The 22,638-nt window shown below is 51.1% G+C and overlaps 1 protein-coding gene across 7 annotated transcripts in view; it reads left to right on the forward strand.

Annotated features, from left to right (window-relative positions):
• Positions 1 to 22,638, forward strand: part of LAS1L (LAS1 like ribosome biogenesis factor) — a 66,167-nt gene that overhangs the window by 41,035 nt on the left and 2,494 nt on the right. For 6 of the 7 annotated variants that reach the window (XM_081963853.1, XM_081963855.1, XM_081963854.1 and 3 more), the window contains 3 exons: positions 13,034 to 13,175; positions 14,898 to 15,286; positions 16,435 to 16,579. In XM_081963853.1, coding sequence (XP_081819979.1) covers positions 13,034 to 13,175; positions 14,898 to 15,286; positions 16,435 to 16,579 — 676 coding nt within the window. The other variant, XM_081963856.1, reaches the window with a different exon arrangement.

The raw sequence follows: 22,638 nt of genomic DNA on the forward strand, positions 1-22,638 counted from the left end.
CTTTTGCCACACCTCCATACCTCCTCTGACTTCCCTGATTAACCTCAGCCTTCGGCCCAGAAGGAGTGTTTTTTCCTGACTCTCCCTCTCTTCGAAGACTTCTAGGTTTTTTCCCACTAGATTTAGGTAGCTTACCTTCGGATTGCCTTTTTCACCCCTCCTCATCCGTGCTCACGGCAGTTAGCTCCAAAGCTCCTCTGCTTGCTAGCGCGAGCCCCAGGTGGCCGGATGGCCGCGTAAGAGGAGAGGAAGCCTCTGCGCTGCGAGGACCGCCGAGGCGGCTGCGCGCCTTCCAGGATGCCTCCGCTGGACATCGTTGGAGCCAAGAACCGAAGGATCTGTTCCCAATGCTCCCGAGCTGCGGAGAATCAGGCCGCAGGTCAGCGGCCGCCATCTTAGCATCCCCGCCATCTTGGAAAGAGCATGTGGGAGAGCGCGTGACCAGCGATCCTCCTATGGACGCCGAGAACGCTCAGAAGACTCCACCGAAGCCGGAAGAGGCTTCAAAGGCCTGAACTCCGCTGGTGATCCGGGGAGGGCTGGAACGTGGTGGTGAGCCGGCGATTGGGCCACGGATCGGCGGCAGGGACTGCGAAGAAGAGCGCAGAGTTTAGAAGAAGCACGCACACAGCAGAGGCCGGCAGAAAGAGGAGGTGGTGAACAATGTAACCGTGAGTACTATGGCGGAGGCGGTGAGGAGCAGGGGGGCCAGGCCTAGATCCCCATGGGACTCAGATCCGGGAGAGGGGACCTCCAAAGGGCCCCCAGTCACCAGAGGGAGGTCCTCCTCTAGGCAAGGCCACCCCAGAGCCGCTAGGAAGGAGACCTCCTCTAAAGAGGTGCGGGTAACCAGGGCCTCTAGAAGAGGATTCAGGGCCACCATCAGCCCTTCTCCCTCCAGATCCTGCTCTCCTCGCAGAATCCCTGCTCTGGAAGAGGCCAGGCCTGGACCCCCAGGCTCCCCTAGGGGCTCAGGCAGAGGGCCTAGCTCCCTATCGCCCCCCCCTATCACCTGCCCACCCATCGGAGACATGGGGAGACCCCTTTGGGCGCAGGGCACCCAGCCCCACTAGGCACCATTTGGCCCCTCTATCACCTGATCCAGGGGAGGGGTTACAACCCCCAGATCTACACCCTGCCCTCCCAGAGCTTCATGAAAGCTTCCAGGAGGTTTTAGCCAGGGCTATAGCTCAGGGGATAGCCTCTGGGATGAAACATCAATCCCAGAGCTCCAGAAGAAGGTCTTCCCGACTTCCTGCCAGGGGTCATCAGGATTGCCCCAGGTCTTCTGCCCCCAGGGAATCCAGGTCTCCCTCCCCCTCCACTGCCAGTGAAGCCTCGGAGCTGGAGGAAGGAGAGTTGAAAGAGATGGGGTTTTCGGAGGATGAGGACGCCCAGGCCCCTGAGGCACCCAATATTACCGGGCTGTTCCCTCCTTCTTTGTTTAGTTCCTTACTGCGTAAGGCCAGAGCCACGGCAGACCTGGACTCTCCTACAGAGAGCGACTGCTACCCCTGGCATAGGCGGGGGGGGACAAAAAGGGACTCTTTCACAGGCCCCAGGTAGAGAGGGAAGAGATCCCTATTCCAGACATGTTTTTAGAGGTGCTTAAATCCCAGTGGGTTAAGCCAGGATCTTTTCCTAACCCAGGGGGCAATGAACGTAAATTTTATAATCTCAACGCTACATTTGCTCAAGGTCTGCAGGTACCGCCAGTGGACACTCCGGTCGCTAGCTTGGCTTCATCCTCCACGGTGGTGACTGGAGACATCTCTAACTGTCTCAAAGCAGAAGACAACAGAGCGGAGATGGTAATGCGCAAGTCATTTCAGGCGATAACCTGGGCTATTAGAGCGTCCGTGTCCGCCTCCTTTTTTAACAGGTCACAGTCCTATGTTGGAGCAACTAAGAGACAGGACCCCGGCCACAGAAGTACGCCTATTTCAGGACATCTCCAAGGTGTTGGCAGCCACCCAGTTTTCGGCAGCCACCACCTTGGACGCGGTAAAGTATGCCTCGAGAGCTTTATCATCCTCTGTAGCATCCAGGCACCTGCTGTGGCTGCGCCACTGGCAAGCAGAATCTCACACAAAGTGGCACCTGGCAGGAGCTGACTACACCAGAGACAAGCTGTTCGGCTCTTCGTTGGACCCCATTCTTGTGAAAGACAAGAATAAGCGTAAGGTCTTCCCAGCCACGACCAGCCGTTCAGAGCATCGTCAGGCTCCCTATCCCAGGAGAGCACCCTATCGCCTACTGGATTTCCAGAATCAGAGCTACACGGCTTCCAGGTTTCCCAGTCAGGGGGATAGGCAGTTCCCCAGGGACAGATTCAGGAGCCAGCAGCAGGGCAAACGGCCCTTTTGAGGAGGGGGGGGGGGCGGCCGTCCTTTCCGCAGGTTCAAGTGAACCGGCCCGGGATCTCCCCATTGGCAGTCGCCTCTCCTTATTTGCGGATGCCTGGGATCGCGTTACCTCGGACGAGTGGGTCCTCCAAACCGTTAGGCTCAGGCTTCAGCTGGAGTTCTGCTCGCAGCCCCCGAATAGATTCCGAACCTTCACCTCCTCTTCAGATCCGGCCAAACAGGCCCTACTGGGCTAGGCCATCAAGCACCTGCTGGACATCAGGGCAGTAGAGAGGGTCCCAAAGGGGGAGAAGGGTTCTGGCTTTTATTCTAACCTGTTCCTGGTTCCCAAGAGTTCAGGGGGGTGGAGAGCCATCTTGGACCTCAAGCTGCTCAATTCCAGGGTGGTCTACCGTAGATTTAAGATGGCCTCTCTTAAATCCATCCTAGAGTGTATCCGACAAGGGGACTTCCTGGCTTCCATAGACCTCACGGAGGCCTACCTTCACATTAGAATCGCCCCTGAGCATCGTAGATTATTGAGGTTTTCCCATGAGGACAACCACTTCCAGTATAGGGCCGTTCCCTTTGGGTTGGCCTCAGCCCCCAGGACCTTTACCAAGGTACTGGCCGCAGCTGCGGGTCACCTTCGTTCCCTCCTGGTCCGGCTCCACTGCTACCTTGACGATATCCTCGGCTTAGCCAGGTCCCCAGCCAGTGCCGAGAAGGACCTGGGTCTCACCATCGACACCCTAAGGTCCCTGGGGTTCTCGATCAATCTCGAGAAGAGCCACTTAGAGCCATCTACCAGGCTACAACACCTAGGGGCCATTATAGATTCGGTGTCTCCCTCTCCCGGGAGCGTAGGGACAGCATTGTTCAGCTGGTGCAGGAGCATTGTTCAGCTGGTGCAGGAGCTCCGTAAGTCATGCTCTGTCCCTGTAGTTCTTCTTTCCAGGCTCCTCAGGAAGTTCATCTCTTGCATAGGGATTGTACCCTGGGCTCACCTTCATGCCAGAGAGCTCCAGTGGTTCCGGCAGAGAGCCGGGACAAGCGAAGCCAACTTCAAGGTTCTCGTGACACCCCAGGTGCACCTCTCATTTCGTTGGTGGATGACTCCAGCTCTGGACAAGGGATCACTATTCAGGGAGCCAGCGAGGATGGTCCTCACGACAGACGCAAGCCTGTCCGGCTGGGGAGCGCACCTGGAATCCCAGATAGCCCAGGGCCACTGGACGCCAACAGACCTGCACAACAACATCAACTGGCTGGAACTCAGAGCCATCCACCTGGTTCTGCGCCACTTCAAGTCTGCAGTGACCGACCACCATGTCCTGGTCTTGACCGACAACGTGGCAGCCAAGGCCCACGTGAACAAGCAGGGAGGCACCCATTCCAAGGCCATACGCAACGAGGCCCTCCAGCTGGGGAACTGGGTGGAGAAGAACGTCTGATCGATCAGAACCGAGCACATCTCTGGGATAGAGAATCAACAGGCGGACTGGCTCAGCAGGGAGACAGTCGACAACGGAGAGTGGCAACTCCATCCCACTGTCTTCCAACAGATCTGCAGGAGATTCGGCCGTCCAACAGTGGACCTCTTCGCAACTCCAGTGAACGCCCAGCTGCCAAGCTTCATATCGAGGTTCCCATCTAGAGGCGCCATGGACACGGATGCGCTTCGCTGCGGTTGGCCGTCCGGTCTCCTCTATGCTTCCTCCCCCCCTTTCCCTCATTGCTGGGGTCCTGGGGAAGTTGGTGACAGAGGGAGCAGAGATGGGTCTAGTGGCCCCATTCTGGCCACGCCGCCGCTGGCTAGCAGACCTGGTGGATCTGTCCTCAGCCCCCCATTGGAAGATCCCGCAGGGGGAGGTGACCCTGCTCCAGGGGTCTCTGGAGCATCCGGACCCAGAGTGGCTCCATCTGACCGTCTGGCGAAAGAGCAGGAACAATTAAGAGGGGCCCAATTCTCCACGAAGGTCATTAAGACCATCGAGGCGTCCAGGAGACAGTCCACAACTTGCATCTACAATGCCTCCTGGGTCGCCTTCACGGACTGGTGCCGAGCGAGGGACATCGTCGCAGGTGCGGCATCCGTGCCCCAAGTGCTGGACTTTCTACAGGAAGGTCTAGAGAAGGGTCTGGCCCCTAGCACTCTGAGGAGGCAGGTCTCTGCCCTTTCCATGGTCCTGGGGGGAGTGGTCGCCCCGCCTTTATCCCAGCACCCTGTCCTAAAGCGCTTCCTCAAGGGGGTGGCGAATCTGAAGCCCCCTTTGGTCCATCGATTCCCGACCTAGGACCTACCCACGGTCCTCCAGGCACTGACCGAGGCGCCCTTCGAGCCCTTGAGGGAGGTTTCCCTCCAGTTCCTGACCCTTAAGGTAGTCTTCCTAGTCGCCATCACGTCGGCCAGGAGGGTATCAGAGCTTAATGCTCTCTCCAGCAGAAGGGACCTCTGCTCATTCCTAGACAACCGGGTCGTCCTCAGACTGGACCCCGCGTTCATGCCCAAAGTCAACTCTCCCTTCCACAGAGGCCTAGAGATAGTTCTGCCGGACTTCTGTCCGCAACCTTCCAGGGATAGAGAAAGATCTTGGTATCGCCTAGACGTCAGAAGAGCCTTGCGCATCTACCTGAAGCGCACGGCGCCCTTTAGGCGCTCTGAGGCCCTCTTCGTCTCCTTTCAGACGTCCACCAAGGGAGCCAAGGTATCCCCAGCTTCCATCAGCAAGTGGATCAGATCGGCCATCTCCAAGGCCTACGAGGCAGGAGGACTCCAGGTGCCCGAAAGCATCACCGCGCACTCCAACAGACGTGCTGCCACCTCAGCGGTCTGGGCCACCCAGGCTCCTGTCGAGGAGATCTGCAGGGCTGCCGCCTGGTCCTCCCCCTCACTGTTCATCAGGCACTACCGGCTAGACACTTGCGCCTCCGCGGAGGCAGCCTTCGGGAGGAGGGTTCTTCAGGGAGTCCTAGGCTCTCGTGGGGCTCAGGCCCAGTGATCCCTCCCATGGACATCTAGCTTTGGTATGTCCCATGTGTGACTCCTCCCGTGCCCCTCTTCCGAGACTTTCAGTTGGTCTTAATTGAACTGCACTTCCCCCCATTAGGGCGCCAGGGGCCTGAGTTAGTTCAGCGGTCAGTCAGGGACCAGGCAGGAAGGATGTGTATGTGTTATCTGTTCCTTCCTTTTCCAGGTTCTCTGCTACGACCATCAGTTAATCTGGGAGGTCAGAGGAGGTACGGAGGTGTGGCCTCAAGATTTACCTCAGCCTTCAGGGCAAAAGGGCTGTGATAATACCCATGTGTGACTACTCCCATGCCATCTTCGAGACGTGCAGTTCAGGTAAGACCAACTGCAGTGATCTTTACCAGGACAGGAATCAAGCAAAGGGTGCATTAAACACCAGTACATTTTGTGAATGTTTGTGGTGTTTTTTATCACATTTGTGAAGCAGGCTGTGTTCTGAAAGTTTGTCTTGAAGAGGCAAATCAAGTCAACAACAACTTTCCAGATTCTGTTGTGACCAGCAACCAAGTGTGTCCTTTGGCTGCAGATTAAACATGTTGAGAGAACAAAGAAATGGGTGAGTCTAATGGTCAACAATATGCTTTGCAGTGTATCATTATCATTGTTTGGGTTCCAGATAACTTTGCAGAACAAAAAAGCCATCACTGCAGCATCGCACAACCTGTTTTACTTCTAATGATCTTTCTAAATTAATTGCTGTGCTTTTAAAAATAAAACTATGGTATTAATGCTTCAATTACAATTGTATTAGTTAGCTCAGCAGCTTCCTGATTGCTGCTTTAGCAATATTATACAGGTAGTCCTCGATTTACAACAGTTCACTTAGTGATTGTTTTGAAGTTACAACAGCACTGAAAAAAGTGACTGTTTTTCACACTTACAACCTTTGCAACATCCCCATGATCACGTGATCAAAATTCAGACACACTGCAACTGATTCATATTTATGAACGTTCATGTGATCCTCTTTTACGACCTAATAAGCAAAGGCCATGGGAAAGCCAGATTCACTTAACAACAGGGTTACTGACCTAACAACTGCAGTGATTCACTTAACAATTGTAGCAAGAAAGGTTGTAAAATGGGGCAAAACTCATTTAACAAATGTCTCCTTTGGCAACATAAATTTTGGGCTCAATTGTGGTCATACTTGAGGACTACCTGTATACATCGAAAGAGAGCAGGCTGAACACTAAACATGCTTTGGAAAGCCTCCACTATTGTTCAGTTTAAGCTCCCAAACCATAAAATGGTGATCAGCTGTTTGTACCAAATTGAAAGTTGGACATTCACAGCTCTAGACTGAAGTGTTGAAGTCTAGTTGGTAGTTCAGCATTTGCCTGCACTCACCCCAGTGTAGTTGTGTTGTGTGAACCATGATTAACTGAACAAATCCTTACTGAAACACAAAAGTAAATTTCTATGGAGATTCTCAATCATCCAGGTCATGGTTGTCCCAAAGGTGCTTTTTCAAAAGGCAACTGGACTTTGTTTTTCCTTGAAGACATTTCGCTTCTCATCCAAGAAGCTTCTTAAGTGCACAGTATAAATGCCAGACTGGACATGGTTCCAGTGCACCAGCTTTGGTCAATGGACATGCTTCTGTCTCCTTCCCATGCTTCCATTTTATAGACGGAACTGGGGTTCAAATGTGGGAAGTGACCCCATGCAACACACCAGTGCAACTGATGTTCTCCTGTGCGCTGCTTGGAGAGTCCAAGCATGGGTTAACACAGTCTAACTGCCCTAGGACTGAGTGAGTTTTTCTTGACCACGCCTCCCTTTGCCTCATGTAATTCAGTTTTAAAACTTTGTCCGCCCGTTTGGAGTGTGGCTGGGGAGTTCCTCCGTTCTAGAGCTGTTAGATTGGACTCCCCAACACAAGCACAAAAGAAATTGGTTCAAAAAATATAGTATTAGGAAGCAGTCAGTTCGGACAAGTAATTCCTTCAGAGAACACCGAATCACTGATTGAGAGATCTGCCGGAACCCCGTCTCCAGCTAGTCGCAAGCGGAGCGCGCGGGGGTGAGTTGCTTGTCCGGCGGCTGCTGGTGAGCAAGGGGGTGGCGGGAGGCTTCCCAACTGTGTTAAAGCCCCAACCGCTGTGGTTGGACACCGGGAGGAGCACCTGAATGCTCTGGTGGCGGCGGCGCTCTGATCTACCCGGCAACAGTGGTGGCCATTTTGAACGGTTTTGTGCGCTTTTTGCTGCAAGCCAACTGCTGCGACAGTAGGAGACTGCGCGCGCAGCGGTGGCTATTTTAAGGTGCCAACGCGGCATTTTGTGAGCGTCGGAGCCGCAAAGAGGATCCCTGCAGCGCTCAGACCCTCAGCAACTGCGAATCGCCGCCGGGAAGCGTGGGCCTTGTCCGGGGCTCCGGCAAGGTCCGAACTTGAGCCACAACTCGGTTCTTGGAGGCGGCCAAAGAGTGAGAGGGGTTCTGTCTTTCGGGCGTCCCTTATCTCACCACCGGAGCTGCGGGTGTTTTCTGACTGGCTTCCTCACGCCCTTTGACCATCTACCAATCGCTCCGCATTGCTAAGTCTGTCCCTACTGAGTCCTGCAGGCCAGTATGGCGGATGAAGGTTTGGGGGCACAGGAGATGCAGGCAGGGCTCTCCTACAAACGTAGCAGGCTAGACCCTCCCCTGCAAGGGGGAATGGGAGGAAAGGGCACCTCTAGAAGGCCATTCCCGGGGCCGTCAGGGAGTTCTGACAAGCACAAGGAAGGGCCCTGTAAACAAAAGACCCCACAACCCCACAGACAGGATAAGTTACCTGATCATGTGGAGCCATTGCAAGAGCCACCCTCAGACCAGAGGGAGGATTGGGAGCCTAGTTCTCCTCAGTGGAAAAGGTCACCCCTATCAGTTGGAGAAATCTCTAGAGAATCTTCCCCTGATGCATCCTGGGGTTATCCAGATTCTCCCAGTTCGTCTATCAGGGAGGAGCTGGAACCCTTCCAGGGCATCCTCCCAGCGGAGGAGGGGAACAATTCGGGGGGAGGCAGGAGACGATCTGCTCGGCTACATCCCGCCCCAGGGAAGACAAGGGCCCAGCCCTGTTGGCAGAGATGAGGAAGATAATTGCGCAAGCCATCTCCCAGGGCATTGCCGAGGACATCAAGCAGAAGGAGACCCGAACAACTGGTACTCCTAAACCTAGGCCCCCTATGGCCCAGGTAAGGGATCAGGCCCCACCCTCTCCTGGCACCTCAGTGGCCACTGAAGAGTCAGTCTGGGAAGAAGGGGAGATTGAAGATTTCGAATTATCGGAGGATGAGGATCTGCATCCTGATAAACCGGCCGTCACGGAATTGTTCAAGCCCTCTCTCTCTAAATCGATCCTTCACAAGGCCAAAGCGGCTACCGAACTGGGGTCCACTCCTAAGAGTGCGACCGCCCCTTTAGCTTCCACTAAGGACCACAAGGAGGGCCTGTTTAAAGAAACAGCCCTACCCAAGAGTTAATTCCAGTTCCAGATTTCTTCATGGACGTAGTTCAAAGACAGTGGGTTCAGCCAGGTACCCTGACCACCCCAGCGAAGGGGATAAATCCCTTTACTCGGTAGAAGGTGGGATGGAGGATGTGCTAAAGTTGCTCGAGGTGGATGCCCCGGTGGTCTCCTTGACTTCCAATTCGAACTTGCCAGCAGACCTTCTGGAAGGTCTCAAAGTTGGAAGACAAGAGATCCGAGAAAGCATGTCATAAGATGCACCAGGCGGCTGCCTGGGCCATCAGGGCATCCACCTCCGCCTCCTTTTTCACCAGAGCATCCCTCCTCTGGCTGAGGCAACTGAGATCCAAACCCCCTTCTGGGGGATCTTGGTGGCAGCGTGATATCAACAAAATTATTACCGCTGTTGAATACTCAGCGGATGCTTCATTGAATGCAGCAAAATTCGCATCCAGGGCACTGGTATCCGATGTAACCTCTTGCCGCCTGCTGTGGCTTTGCCACTGGCAGGCGGACATGAAGGCAAAGTGGAAGCTTGCTTCCGCCCCCTTCAAAGGGGGGCAGCTTTTTGGGGACGCTCTGGACAAGTTTGTCATCGAAATGAAGGACAAACGGAAGATCTCCTGGCCACCCTGAAAAAGAACGAGCGTAAAAGCTCAGGTACCTTTAGGAAGCAGGCGTTTCGAGCGCAGGACCCCTCCCAGGCATCCAGCTCCTCCCCCTATCAGAGTTTCTACCCACAGGCAGGGGATAGGGGTCAAGACAGAAACTCCTTCGGGTCACATGGTAGGCCACAACAACAGCAGCATTCCTTTCGGAAGCAATTTCGTGGTGGCGCAACCTCCTGCCAATTTAGACGAGGAAAGTCACCATCAAAGGGTTCCTCCCATAGGGGGTCGGCTTCAGTTATACGGCGACAGGTGGGAGGAGATCACCTCAGACACCTGGGTCCTCAACACAATCAGGAGGGGCCTAGTGTTGGAATTCCTATCCTTTCCCCAAAGGACATTCATTCGTTGTCCAACTCCCAAGAACCCCCTGAAAAGAGACCTCATACAGAAGGAGATCCTCCATCTGCTCCAGATAAGGGCCATAGAACCCGTGCTAAAGGATCAGGAAAAGCAGGGATTCTATTCCCTTCTTTTCCTGGTTCCGAAGGCTCGGGGGGTGGGGGGGGGGTGGAGGGCCATCTTGGATCTGAAGCGCCTAAATCAGCATCTGGCCTACAAACGATTCAAGATGCAATCCCTCCACTCCATCCTGGATTGCATCAGACAGGGAGACCTGCTCACCTCAATAGACTTGAAGGAGGCCTACCTGCACATTCCCATCCATGCAGCTCACAGGCGGTTCCTGAGGTTCCATTACGACAGGAGGTACTACCAGTACAGGGCTCTACCCTTCTGCCTCTCATCTGCACCAAGAACCTTCACAAAGATCCTGGCAGTGGTGGCAGCCTATCTCCGGACCCGTCCGATTCATCTAGAATGCTATCTAGACGGACATCATCATTCACTCCCCTAGCCACAACCAGGTCAGACTGGACGTTCAGGTGACCATACGGGCCCTTCAGCACCACAGCTTCTCGGTGAACCGGACGAAGAGCCACCTCGAGCCAACCACTCGCATCCAACATCTCGGCACCATCATAGGCTCCACCTCTTGCCCGGTATTCCTGTTTCCAGACAGGTTGAAAAATCTTCGAAGCAGGGTACATCTATGCCAGCTGCCCAGGTCAGTGCCGATCATCCAACTTTCACAACTCCTAGGCATCATGATATCATGCCTGAAGGTAGTTCCCTGGGCACATCTCCATGCCAGAGAACTACAGTGGTTCCTCCTGCCAATGCAGAGGGCAAAGGCCAGCAACTCAGCATGGCATGTAACCTAACCTGGTGGCGAACAGCGGCGGTTCATAAGGGGTGCCTATTCAAGGAACCCGAAAGAATTGTGGTGACAACCGATGCCAGCCTACAAGGATGGGGGGCACAGTGCCAGGGCCAGCTCGCTCAGGGAAAGTGGAACCAGGGAGAGGCCACCCACAGCCTAAACTGGCTAGAGCTGAGAGCGGCCCACCTCACCCCGCGTCACTTTGCATCACAGATTGTGGGCCATCATGTACTGTTACTAACAGACAACGTAGCAACAAAGGCCCACATAAACAGGCAAGGCGGTACACACTCCAGGAGTCTCATGGGGAGGCGGAGAGAGCGGACTGCATATCAGGGACCAACAACCAGGAAGCAGATTGGCTGAGTCGGCAGATGATCGACATTCCGAGTGGCGGCTGCACCCGGACCTCTTCAAGCAGATTGTGAGGAGATTCGGCAAACCGCAAGTAGGCTCTTTGCCACTCACACCAACACACATCTGCCCCGCTTCTTTTCTCGTTACCACTCGCCTCTGGTGGAGGGGACGGATGCGCTCAGGTGCAAATGGCCCTCAGGACTTCTATACGCATTCCCCCCCCTTTCCACTCATCCCACAAGCAGTGACCAATCTGCTGGCGGAGGAGGCCGGAATAATCCTTGTAGCGCCTCACTGGCCCAGGAGGTCCTGGTACGCGGACCTTGTCAGCCTCTCGGAAACCATGGAGAAATTCCTCAGGAGCAAATCTCCCTCAGCCAGGGGTCTATCTGTTATCCGGATCCCCAGTGGCTACAACTAGCCGTCTGGCACTTGAGGGGGAACTCCTGAGGAAACAAGCTTTCTGACAAGGTCATCCAAACTATCCAAGCGTCCAGAAGACCTTCCACTACTAGGATATATGAAGCCACATGGGCCGCCTTTATGAACTGGTGTCAAAAGAGTGGTATAAGAGACATTTCTGCTTCAGTCTCACATTTACTTGACTTTATCCAGGAGGGACTGGATAGGAGACTGGCGCCAAATACGGTCCGGCAGCCGGTCGCAGCACTGTCCACCGTTCTCACTTGTAACTCTTCTAAACCCTGAGTCAACATCCACAAGTCAAGAGCTTCCTGAGGGGCGCGGTGAATGTCTGCCCTCAGGTGGTTCATCGTTACCCATCTTGGAACCTGCCATTCATTCTAAGGCCCTTAATGGGGGCACCCTTCGAACCCATGCGGAAGGCAAGCCTCCATCACTTGACTCTTAAGACTGCCTTTCTAGTAGCCATCACCTCGGTGCGCAGAATATTGGAATTGGCTGCGCTGTCCGTCAGGGAAGAGCTTTGTATTATGCATCGGGATAGGGTCATACTGAGACTTGACCCCACCTTCATCCCTAAAATCAACACTCACTTTCACAGATCCCAGGAAGTGATTCTTCCCAACTTTTGCCCCAATCCTGCGCATCACAAGGAAAAGGACTGGCATAAGTTGGATGTAAGGAGGGCAGTCCGTATTTACATCAAGAGAAGCAAGGACTTTTGACGTTCTGAATCATTTTTTGTCTCATTCCATCCCGGGTCGCTGGGTCGCAAAGCATCATCCCACAAGATTGGGCGTTGGTTGCAGGCCTGCATCAAACTTGCCTACGAGCATCAGGGCAAGGTTGCACCGCGGCATGTGACAGCGCACTCAACAAGGAGTGCTGCTACTTCAGCAGCATGGACGACCCAAGCGTCCATCATCGATATTTGTAGAGCGGCCACGTGGGCTTCAACCATGGCATTTATCAAGAATTACAAAATTGTTACCTTTGCCTCGGTCGAAGCCTCTTTTGGAAGAAGGATTTTGCAAAAGGTTGTAGAGGCTATGGACAATCTGGACTCTACCCACCCTGGGACACAATAGCTTGGGTATGTCCCATGCTTGGACTCTCCAAGCAGCGCACAGGAGAAAGACCGTTGGCTTACCTGAACGGTCGTTCTCTGGGTGCTGCGGGAGAGTCCAAACCCACCCAGGGTCTGCTGAAAGGTCAGGACTATGATCTTGGAAGGACTAAGGAACGGCCGTCCAGTATGGCTATTTCTTCGTTTTTAAACTGAATTACACGAGGCAAAGGGAGGCGTGGTCAATAAAAACTCACTCAGTCCTAGGGCAGTTAGACTGTGTTAACCCATCCATGCTTGGACTCTCCCGCAGTGCCCAGAGAACGACCGTTCAGGTAAGCCAACGGTCTTTTGTAACATCTGAACTTCAACTTGTATCTTTTTCACCTCTAATCTTTTCTTGAGTTGGGAAGTGAGAGCCTTCCTTCCTGTTTTTTCTTTTCTTTCCATGATTCTGGGTTTAGAAAAGAAGTTAAAGTCTTCCAAAGCCAAGAAGAAACAAAGCTGCTTGAGATTGTTCCATCACCATATTTCATTACAGTGGCTGAAGCTTCTCAGATATTGCCTAGATGCGCCTTGCTGGGCCAGTCCTCACCTCTTGCATCTGTAAGTACATCAATGGAGTGGATCTGGGGCCACAAAGTGGCTTTCGTGGTTCTACGGCAGGGGAGAGGAGCAGGAAGGCAAGTTTTTGATCTTCTCATTTTGGCTTTCATCGTTTCAAGATCTAAATTAAATTCTGGAAGGTCTTAGAAAGAGGCTCATTTCAGAGAATCCATCAGCAGAGTTTCACTCAATCAGTACTTTCCAATTTTTTTTTTCAGTCATTGAGAAGGGTTTGGAAAGTGCCAGAACCATCAGTCAATGCAAAGTTCCCCTCACTGCACTTTCCTCTTCAAGAACACAAGAGCTTATGTTTTCTAGCGAAGAAGAGAGCATCATGTAGGCCTTCTCCAGTCTCCAGCATTTTTAAAGGCCCCCTATTTGCCATTGACTTAAAACGGTAATGGTTCCCCACACATGCATGCTAGTTGTTCCCGACTCTAATGGGTGGTGCTCATCTCCGTTTCAAAGCCCAAGAGCCAGCGCTGTCCGAAGACGTCTCTGTAGTCATGTGGCCGGCATGACTAAATGCCAAAGGTGCACGGAACGCAGTTACCTTCCCACCAAAGGTGGCTCCTATTTTTCTACTTGCATTTTTAATGTGCTTTCGAACTGCTAGGTTGGCAGAAGCTGGGACAAGTAACGGGAGCTCACTCCGTTACGTGGCACTAGGGATTCGAACCGCCGAACTGCCAACCTTTCTGATCGACAAGCTCAGCATCATAGTCACTGAGCCACTGCATCCCTATTGCCTTACCCATACCATAATAACAATTCTTAAGACATATTCATTTTGCAAGAATGTTCTTGAACACTTACAACCATTCATTTAATGATCATTTAAAGTTACAACAGCGGTTGAAAAAGTGACTTATGACTGTTTTCCTCATGACCATTGCAATATCCCCATGGTCAAATGGTCAAAATTTGGCCGCTTGGCATCTGATTCAAATTTAAGATTGTTGCAGTGTCCTGAGGTCATGTAATAATCTTTTGTGACCTTCTGACAAGCAAAGTCAATGGGGAAGACAGTCATTTAACAATCATTGTTAAACCTAACCTAACAACTGCAGTAGTTCACTTAACAATTGTGGCAAGAAATGTCTTAAAATGGGGTGAAACTCACTTAACATGTCTTGCTTAGTAACAGAAATTTTGGGCTCAATGTTGGTCGTACGTTGAGGACTACCTGTAGAGATTGCTGACTGGTAAAGGATCAGAAGGCACAGATGACCAATGCAAGGAACCTCCTTTAAGATAGTAATCATTGAGTTTCCTTTTCTTTGTGAACTGCATATGTGAGGTCACATTTTATGAATTTTAGCACAGGTAGTCCTCGACTTATAACAGTTCATTAAGTGACTGTTCAAAGCTACAACAGCACTGAAAAAACTTATGACCAGTTTTCACACTTGCCAACAATTGCAGCATCCCCATGGTCACATGATCAAAATTCAGCTGCTTGGCAACTGATTCATATTTATGATGGTTGCAGGGTCCCGGGATCACCTGAACCCTTTTGGCCACCTTCTGGCAACCAAAGTCAATGGAGAAGCCAGATTCAATTAACAACCGTGTTACTAACTTTACACTTGATTCACTTAACAACTGTGGCAAAAAAGACGGTAAAATGGGGCAAAACTCACTGAGCAACTGTTTCACTTAGCACCTTAATTGTGATCATAACCTGAGGACTACCTGTACAAATCTGGTTTTGCTTGCCAGGATTCTGTTGAGTATGGAGCCTCCATTGCCAGCTGAGGCTCAAGAGAAGCTCCTCTACCTGACTTCTATTTACACCCAAGAAGATGGCGCCTTCCCCAATTCTGGCACTACACTGGACATTTGTAAGCAGCCCATTTACACCGTGGAGAGCTTGCTGGAGCTCAATGCTCCTGCTTCTGCCCACAAATTCTTGAAGAGAGCAGGGCGGACAGAGGTGTTGCCAGGAATGGTTAAAGAGAAAGGGTTGGCTGAGGAAGAGGAGGAGGAGGAAGAAGAAGAGATGGACACTCAGTCACCATCACAGCAAGAACCTCTTTTCCTGGAAGACCCAGCAGCTTTGGCTGAGAAAAGAAAAGTTCTTCAGGGGGGAATCTGGCAAGTTGGCTCAGGTAAAACCTGCTTCTAATCTGTTGGGAGTTTGCATGTTTGGCATGTTAAGGGCAAAAAATGGGCCTGAGAGCTTCATAGTTTATCTCTGAATGTCTTGTATAAATAAGCCTGTGGTTGGAAGGTGCGAAAGCGGAGAATGGTAAAAGCAGGAGGAAAGGAACATAGAGTTTAGATAAACGATGCCCCATAATTGCCTTTGTTTAATGGGATACCCCTTTTAGTAGCACCTGTCTATAATCCAGAGCAAGCATATGCAGTTCATGGGCTCCATCTGGCCCTGGACAGCTAGAAATATGGCCCCATAAGATACTATAAAAAGTTTGGACATGTTTGGTCTAGAGCAGGGGTGGGGAATTATGGCCCTTTCTGAGGTTAGGAATTCTGGGAGTTGAAGTTCGCAAGTCATAAAGGGGCCATTGTTCCCCACCTCTGGTCTAGAGGAAGAGGCTATATGTCTTTTAAGCTTGATCCCTGGAATTTCCATGTGGCATTTGGAACCTGCCTAAAACCTTGGAGAGCTGCTGCTAAGAAAAAAACAAAACAAAGGTGGGACCTTCTGAACAATTGCTAAACCATAAATCACCATTGTTAGTTGAACTGAACAAAGTAACGGGTGTGAAGTTAGATTCCCATCTACCCCAATTAGATTACTTGTAGGACCTCCTGTCTCCAACTATTTGCTTTTTTTTTGTAATATCCAGCAGAGTTGGCATGCTTTGGATTCCTCTCTCTCAAAGAAGTCACCTAGTGGGACCAAGGGGGTGTGGCTTCTCTGCTGAGGACCTGTCATATGGAACATCATGTTCAGATGGCTGTGACTCTTTCTGTCCTTCCTCACTGGGCCAGACCACGGATTAGATTGAAAAGGTTTGGTTCCAAGATGGGACCGTTTTTGAAAGAGCAGAAGACCAAGGTGCTTTCAAGCAGCCTTTCCCAATTTCCCAATATCAGAGCATTCTGGGAGTTGAAGTTCACAGGTCTAAAAGTTGCCAAGGTTGGATATTCCTGCTGTAGATTGTTCCCTTTTGGCTCAGTGCAGTGTTTGAACTCAGCTTCTGTGACTTCCTGGGTGAGCTCTATCCATCATTGGCTGTGCTTGATTTTGCTAAGGTCTAGCCATTTCCCTCCCCCCCCCCCCCCCCCCCAGATGAACTGAAATGGAAAAATTTTCCTCTGGGAAAACTACCAGGCCAAACGGATGATCCCGATGCCCTGCTAGTGGATAACTATACTATGATGTCGGCTCTTGACCAACTGGAGAATGGAGACAGGAAAATTTCTCCCAACAATGTGTGAGTATTTTCCTAGAGATTGGGGAAACGTCTATTGTTGGAGAAGAGTTAATGTTACCTCTTGGAAAAAGGAAGAGGGAGGCTTGTTCAGTCTTGGCTGAATAATGATTAATGAGGAAGGCTTTGAGGTGGTGGGCCTCTCCTCTCCTCTCAATTTGAGATGTCTCTAAGGGCTACTGTTAAAATAAAATGAGGAGAATATGTGCTGAGCTCCTCAGTCAGAAGCATAGATAGTCCTTGACTTACAACAGTTCATTTAGTGACCCTTCAAAGTTACAATGGCACTAAAAAATGACTCATAACCCCTTTTCACACTTTGCCCATTGCAGTAGCCCCATGGTCACACAATCAAAATTCAGACACTTGACATATATTTATGACAATTGCAGTTTCCCAAGGTCACCTTTTGAGACTTTCTGACAAAGTCAATGGGGAAGTCAGGTTCATAGCAACCTCTTAAGGTAAAGGTTCCCTCGCACATATGTGCTCATTATTCCCAACTCTAGCGGCAGTGCTAATCTCCATTTCAAAGCCAAAGAGCCAGCGCTGTCCAAAAACGTCTCCATGGTCCGTGGCCAGCATGACTCAATGCCAAAGGCGCATGGAACACTGTTACCTTCCCACCAAAGTGGTCCCTATTTTTCTACTTGCCTTTTTACATGCTTTTGAACTGCTAGGTTGGCAGAAGCTGGGACAAGTAATGGGAGCTCACTCAGTTACGCGGTGCTAGGGATTTGAACTTCCAACCGGTCAATGTTTCTTATTGACAAGCTCAGTGTCTTACCACGGAGCCACCGCCCTAACCCTTATAAAACCTCTTAAGTGTTACTAACTTAAGAACCTCAGTTATTCACTTAACAATTGTAGCAAGGAAGATCGTAAAATCAAGCAAAACTTACTTAACAAATGTCTTACTTAACAGAAATTTTGGGCTCCATTGTGATCGTAAGTCGAGGACTCCCTATATAAACCTTAATGCTATTGCTATATATAAAAACTTGTAAGAAAAGGAGGTTTTTCTGACTTGGAAATCATGCTTGGAGAGCAGCTTTCCTCTTAGCAGGCATGTGTGTGTGTTTCCTGTCAGATGTCACTCCTGGAGTTTGCACCTGTTGCTGAAGGGCAGAGAGAGAAACTGATGGGGGTTAGCGTCTGTTTTCCCCGTCTGCTTTTGCAAGCCAGAGGAAGAACCTGATTGACATACAGGATGCACCTGCTTTCTGCGAGAAATTGAGGTCGGACAGCGAAATTTTTAGAATAGGCATAAACATTTCTTTCATAAGGCTTTGCCCATTCTAAAGTTCAGAGCAGGGCCATTGTAAATATTACCTGTTTTTCTCTACACCACCTATTCTCCAGAGTATGAATTCCATTTTGTGTAATATCTAGTGTGGTTATATCAAGATAAGCAAAGTCAATGGGGAAGCTAGATTCACTTAACAACCAGGTTACCAACATATCAACGGCAGTGATTCACTTAACAACTATGGCAAGAAAGATTGTAAAATGGGGCAAAATTCACTTAACAAATGTCTCACATAACATAAATTTTGAGCTCCATTGTGGTCGTAAGTCAAGGACTACCTGTACCAAGTTAATGTAGACAACTGTTTTATGGGACAATAAATTATCCTCTGTAGAATTTACATGTATGACCAGCTGCTAAAATCTCAGAATCTGGAAGGAATTGTGGGGGGAAGTGAATCTAATAATTAGAAGAAAAAGCTTCTGTAATTACATTGCTGGTTGTTTTGTTCTTGCGCTATTCCATGAATAAGTTGCTAAACTGTCTCCCAGGGTGCCAAGCCACAAATTACTTAATTTCTCCAGTTCAATTTCTCTGGATTCCAATGTGATTTGAATGATGGGTGGATTGATTACAAACATCTATAGTTCTCCAGCTGATGGCGCAGGATGGTCCAGAAGTGGGTTGTTCAATCCTTATTTGCCCAAGAGATTGAGTCATAACTGAAGCCACGCCTCCAGCTCCTTCCTGCTTGGCTCCAATTCTGACTCAGTCTTGCCCGTAAAGAGACGCACTTTTGGTTTGCTCGTGAGTTGGGTATTTGGTTAAGTGTTTGTTTTATTGGTTGTTTTTTGGTTTTCTCCTGGTTTGGTGGCTGACTTGACTCTTTGAGTCGTTCTGCCCTGTTTAGTTTGATAAGTTAGTTTCTGTTGTTAGAGGCTCCCTGGGCATTGGGGGGAGCACCACTGGCTGCGCCAGTTATCGGACGCTTGTTGCGGTTTCCTGCCTGTTGCCATGTTGCTGGGCTGCTGCTGGACCGGTTGGGAGCTCCTGCGATTGCCTCCTGGATATCAGAGGCAGAGCAGACTGTTTCGGCGGCGCTGCGGGGACGCTTCAGGAGACCGTCGGCACCTCCTCATGGTAGTGGCTGTGTTTGGCGAAGCCGGGGTGCTATCAGCCCCGGCTTGTGGAGCGGCAGCGTTTCTTTGGCTCATGGAGCTGTTTTTCTGCCTTGCCAATCATCCTGTGGAAAATGGCTGCCGGTGAGTACTACGGTCCCTGGGGGTATCTTGAAGTTTCCCGGGCAGTGGCCATATTGGTGAGGCCATGAGGTGGTGGCCGTTTTGGGTCACCTTGTTGTTGAGTAACGAGGCGATAGCCATCTTGTTTGCACTTTCTGCTGGCACAGAGCTCATTTCGGCTGCTAGCATCTGCAAGCACGGTCGCAAGGTTGAGAGTGGCAGCGGGGCCTTATTTCTCCAAGCAGGTTTTGGGCCTTGAGTGTGCGGTCTGTGGGGGTGGGGATGCAGCAAGGGCTGATTCCCCTGGTGAAAGTACTTCTAAAGCTGCCTCTTCCTCTAACAAGAAAGGCTCAAGGAAGAGGAAGGCTTCCTCGGCTGATCCTCCAGCCTGTTCTAAGCAGGGTGGCCCCACACATGGCGGCAAGGAGCATGGGGGGGGGGGGGCAGAGAAGTCCAGGCAGAATGGTGGAGACAAGGCCTCTTTGTCCCTTCCGAGGTCCCCTCCTGTGTTGAGGACGGTGCAACTCTGCCCCTCTCCATCTCCACACAGGCTCTCTGACTCTCTGAGGGCTATTTCCATTTCTCCTCTTTTGGAGGTGGACGAAGAGGGTAGTGCTTGTCACTCTTTTGCATGCTTAGAACCTACTTCGAGACCATCACAGAAGCAGAGACTGGCACCCGGGCTGGGCCCCAGCCAATTTGAGGGTGAATTTGATAATTTGCCTGATAACATTCAATCTCTTATTCATCGGGCCATAGCTCATGGCATAGGTCTTCGGGGGTGGTCTTCTGACCAGGCAGATGTGGAGCTGATGGTGGCCAGGCGTAAACAAGCCCAGGCACCGGCCTCTCAGTCAGGCAGGGCGCAGAGGGCTGTGTCTCCTTCGCTGAGGAGTGAGATACCCATCCAGGAGGATGAGGAGCAAAAGGAACTGGAGTTCTCTGATGACGAAGATTTGGCGCCCAATTGTCCCGCTTTTTCAGGTTTGTTTTCCCCGGGTTTGTTTCGTTCTCTGCTGTTCAAGGCCAGGACAGAGGCGGAGAAGCAGAAGGAGAAGGATCCGGCAGTCGAGGCTTCAGCGTCCAAAAAGGCCCCTAGGAAATGGGGGTTCTTTGCGGAACCTGCTGAAAAGAAGGAGGAGATTCAGGCACCGAAATTGTTTCTGGATGTGGTTCAAAAGCAGTGGGCTAAACCAGGTATTTTCCCCACCCCAGGTGGGAATGATAGGCGCTTCTATAGTATGGAGCCTGATTTCTCTCAAGCACTGGAGGTCCCGGCAGTGGATGCCCCTGTGGCTGCCTTGGCATCCCTGGCTTCCCTGGTCGCGAGTGATGTGATGGACAACTTGAAAGTGGAGGATAAGAGGACTGAAGTGGCCTTATGTAAGGCCTTCCTGGCTGCGACATGGGTGATTAAGGCTGCCTCCTCAGCATCCTTCTTCAACCGCGTCACATTGATGTGGCTGGAACTAATGCAGGAGTGGGTGCCTTCGCATGATGTGAGGTTGCTGCAAAACATCAGCAAGGTCATCGCTGCGACCCAATTCTCGCCGGACGCCACTTTGAACGCTAAATTTGCCTCCAGGGCTCTTTCTTTCTCTGTTTCAGCTAGGAGAATGATGTGGCTCCGGAACTGGCAGGCGGACGCTAAAGCGAAGTGGAAGTTGGTGGCAGCCCCGTATATGGGGAAGAACCTGTTTGGCAAGGTCCTGGATCTGATTCTTATTGAGGATAAGAACAAACGTAAGGTTTTGCCATCTGCGGCCAAGAAACAGCAACACCGGTTTACACCTTACACACATAGGCCTAACTATAGGGTCTCAGATAATGAATATAATTAGCAGTCCAGGGGGTTTCAGTCATGCCAGGACAGGGGGCAGGATAGATTGTCCTACAGGGACAGATCCTGTTTCAAGCCTCAGAATAAGCGGCCCTTTTGGGGGGCGAGTGGATGCCCTTTCCGCAGAAACAAATAGATTGGCATCGGCTCCCATTGGAGGCCGGCTGGTGTTGTTTGCCGACCAGTGGGAGTGTATTACTTCTGACCTTTGGGTCCTAAATACGGTTAGATTTGGCCTGCAGCTGGAATTTCTTTCCATCCCCCAGAACTCCTTCAGAACGTTCACATCTTCCAAATGTGAAATGAAGAGGGAACTCATGCGTCAGGCTATTGCCCACCTGGTGGAGATCCAAGTGATTGAGGTGGTCCTGCAGGATTGAGCAGGGGGTTCTACTCAAACCTTTTTGTAGTTCCAAAGTCTTCAGGGAGGTGGAGAGCGATTTTAGACCTTAAAAGATTGAATCGCTATTTGGTATATAAAAGGTTCAAGATGGCTTCCCTTCTGGAAGGTATCAGAGATGGTGATTTCTTGGCCTCCATTGATTTAAAGGGGGAATATTTGCATATACTAATTTTTCACCAACATAGGAGGTTCCTTAGATTTTCCTACGCTGGCGTTCACTACCACTATAGGGCTCTCCCCTTTGGGCTAGCGTCGCCCCACAAAACTTTTACAAAGGTGCTAGCAGCTCATCTCAGGTCCATCCCGGTCAGATTACAATGCTAACTGGATGAATCATCCTCCAGGCAGAGTCACTGGAGCAGTTTCTTCAGGACATTGGCCTGACTGTGGAGACTTTGCAACTGTATGGATTCTCTGTTAATTTTCAGAAGAGTCACCTGAAACCCACTACCAGATTGCTCCACCTGGGGACGATCATAGATACTGCCACAGGGATGGTTTTTCTATCTCAAGATCACAGGGCTAGTCTGGTGAAGCTAGTTCACCAGGTGCAGAAGGAGCAGCGGGTTCCCACTGTTACCTTGTCTCAGTTGTTAGGAAAAATGATCTCATGTATAGATCTTGTACCCTGGACAAGGCTTTATGCCAGGACCCTGCAATGGTTCTTACTCCCGTATCAGAGGAACAAGCATAGTGTTTCCACATTCCTGGTTAGGGTTTCTCCTCAAGTGTCGCTCTCCCTGAAGTGGTGGGCTTCCCCAGCCTTGTATAAAGGGGTGTGTGTTCAAGGAACCACAGAGGCTCACGCTGACCATCGATGCGAGTATTTATGGCTGGGGGGCCTTACTGGGGACCCAGCTGGCCCAGGGCCACTGGTCTTCTTTGGATCTTGCACATAACATCAACTGGCTGGAATTGCGGGCTGCTCATCTGGCCCTTTGATTTTCAGGCCTGTGTTCCGCACAGTCACGTCCTGCTGCTGACAAACAACGTGGCCGCAAAGGCACATGTGAACAGACAGCAACAGATGCATTCCAGGGCTCTCTGGGAGGAGTCTCAGAAGCTAGGCCATTGGGCAGAGAGGCACCTATTGCCCATCAAGGTGGAGCACATCTCCGGGGAGGTGAGCCATCAGGCAGAGTGGCTCAACAGAGCCATGGTGGACCAGACGGAATGGCAACTGGATCCGGAGCTGTTCGAGGAGACTTGCTGGAGGTTCGGATGGCCAGAGATGGACCTCTTCACGTCTCCGGAGAACGCCCAGCTTCCCAGGTTTTTCACGTGGTTCCCAACTTGGGGAGCACTGCCCTGCGCAGCAGGTGGCCTCGG

Source organism: Natrix helvetica, assembly GCF_964273705.1.
Source record: "Natrix helvetica genome assembly, chromosome: 11".
Lineage (NCBI taxonomy): Eukaryota > Metazoa > Chordata > Lepidosauria > Squamata > Natricidae > Natrix > Natrix helvetica.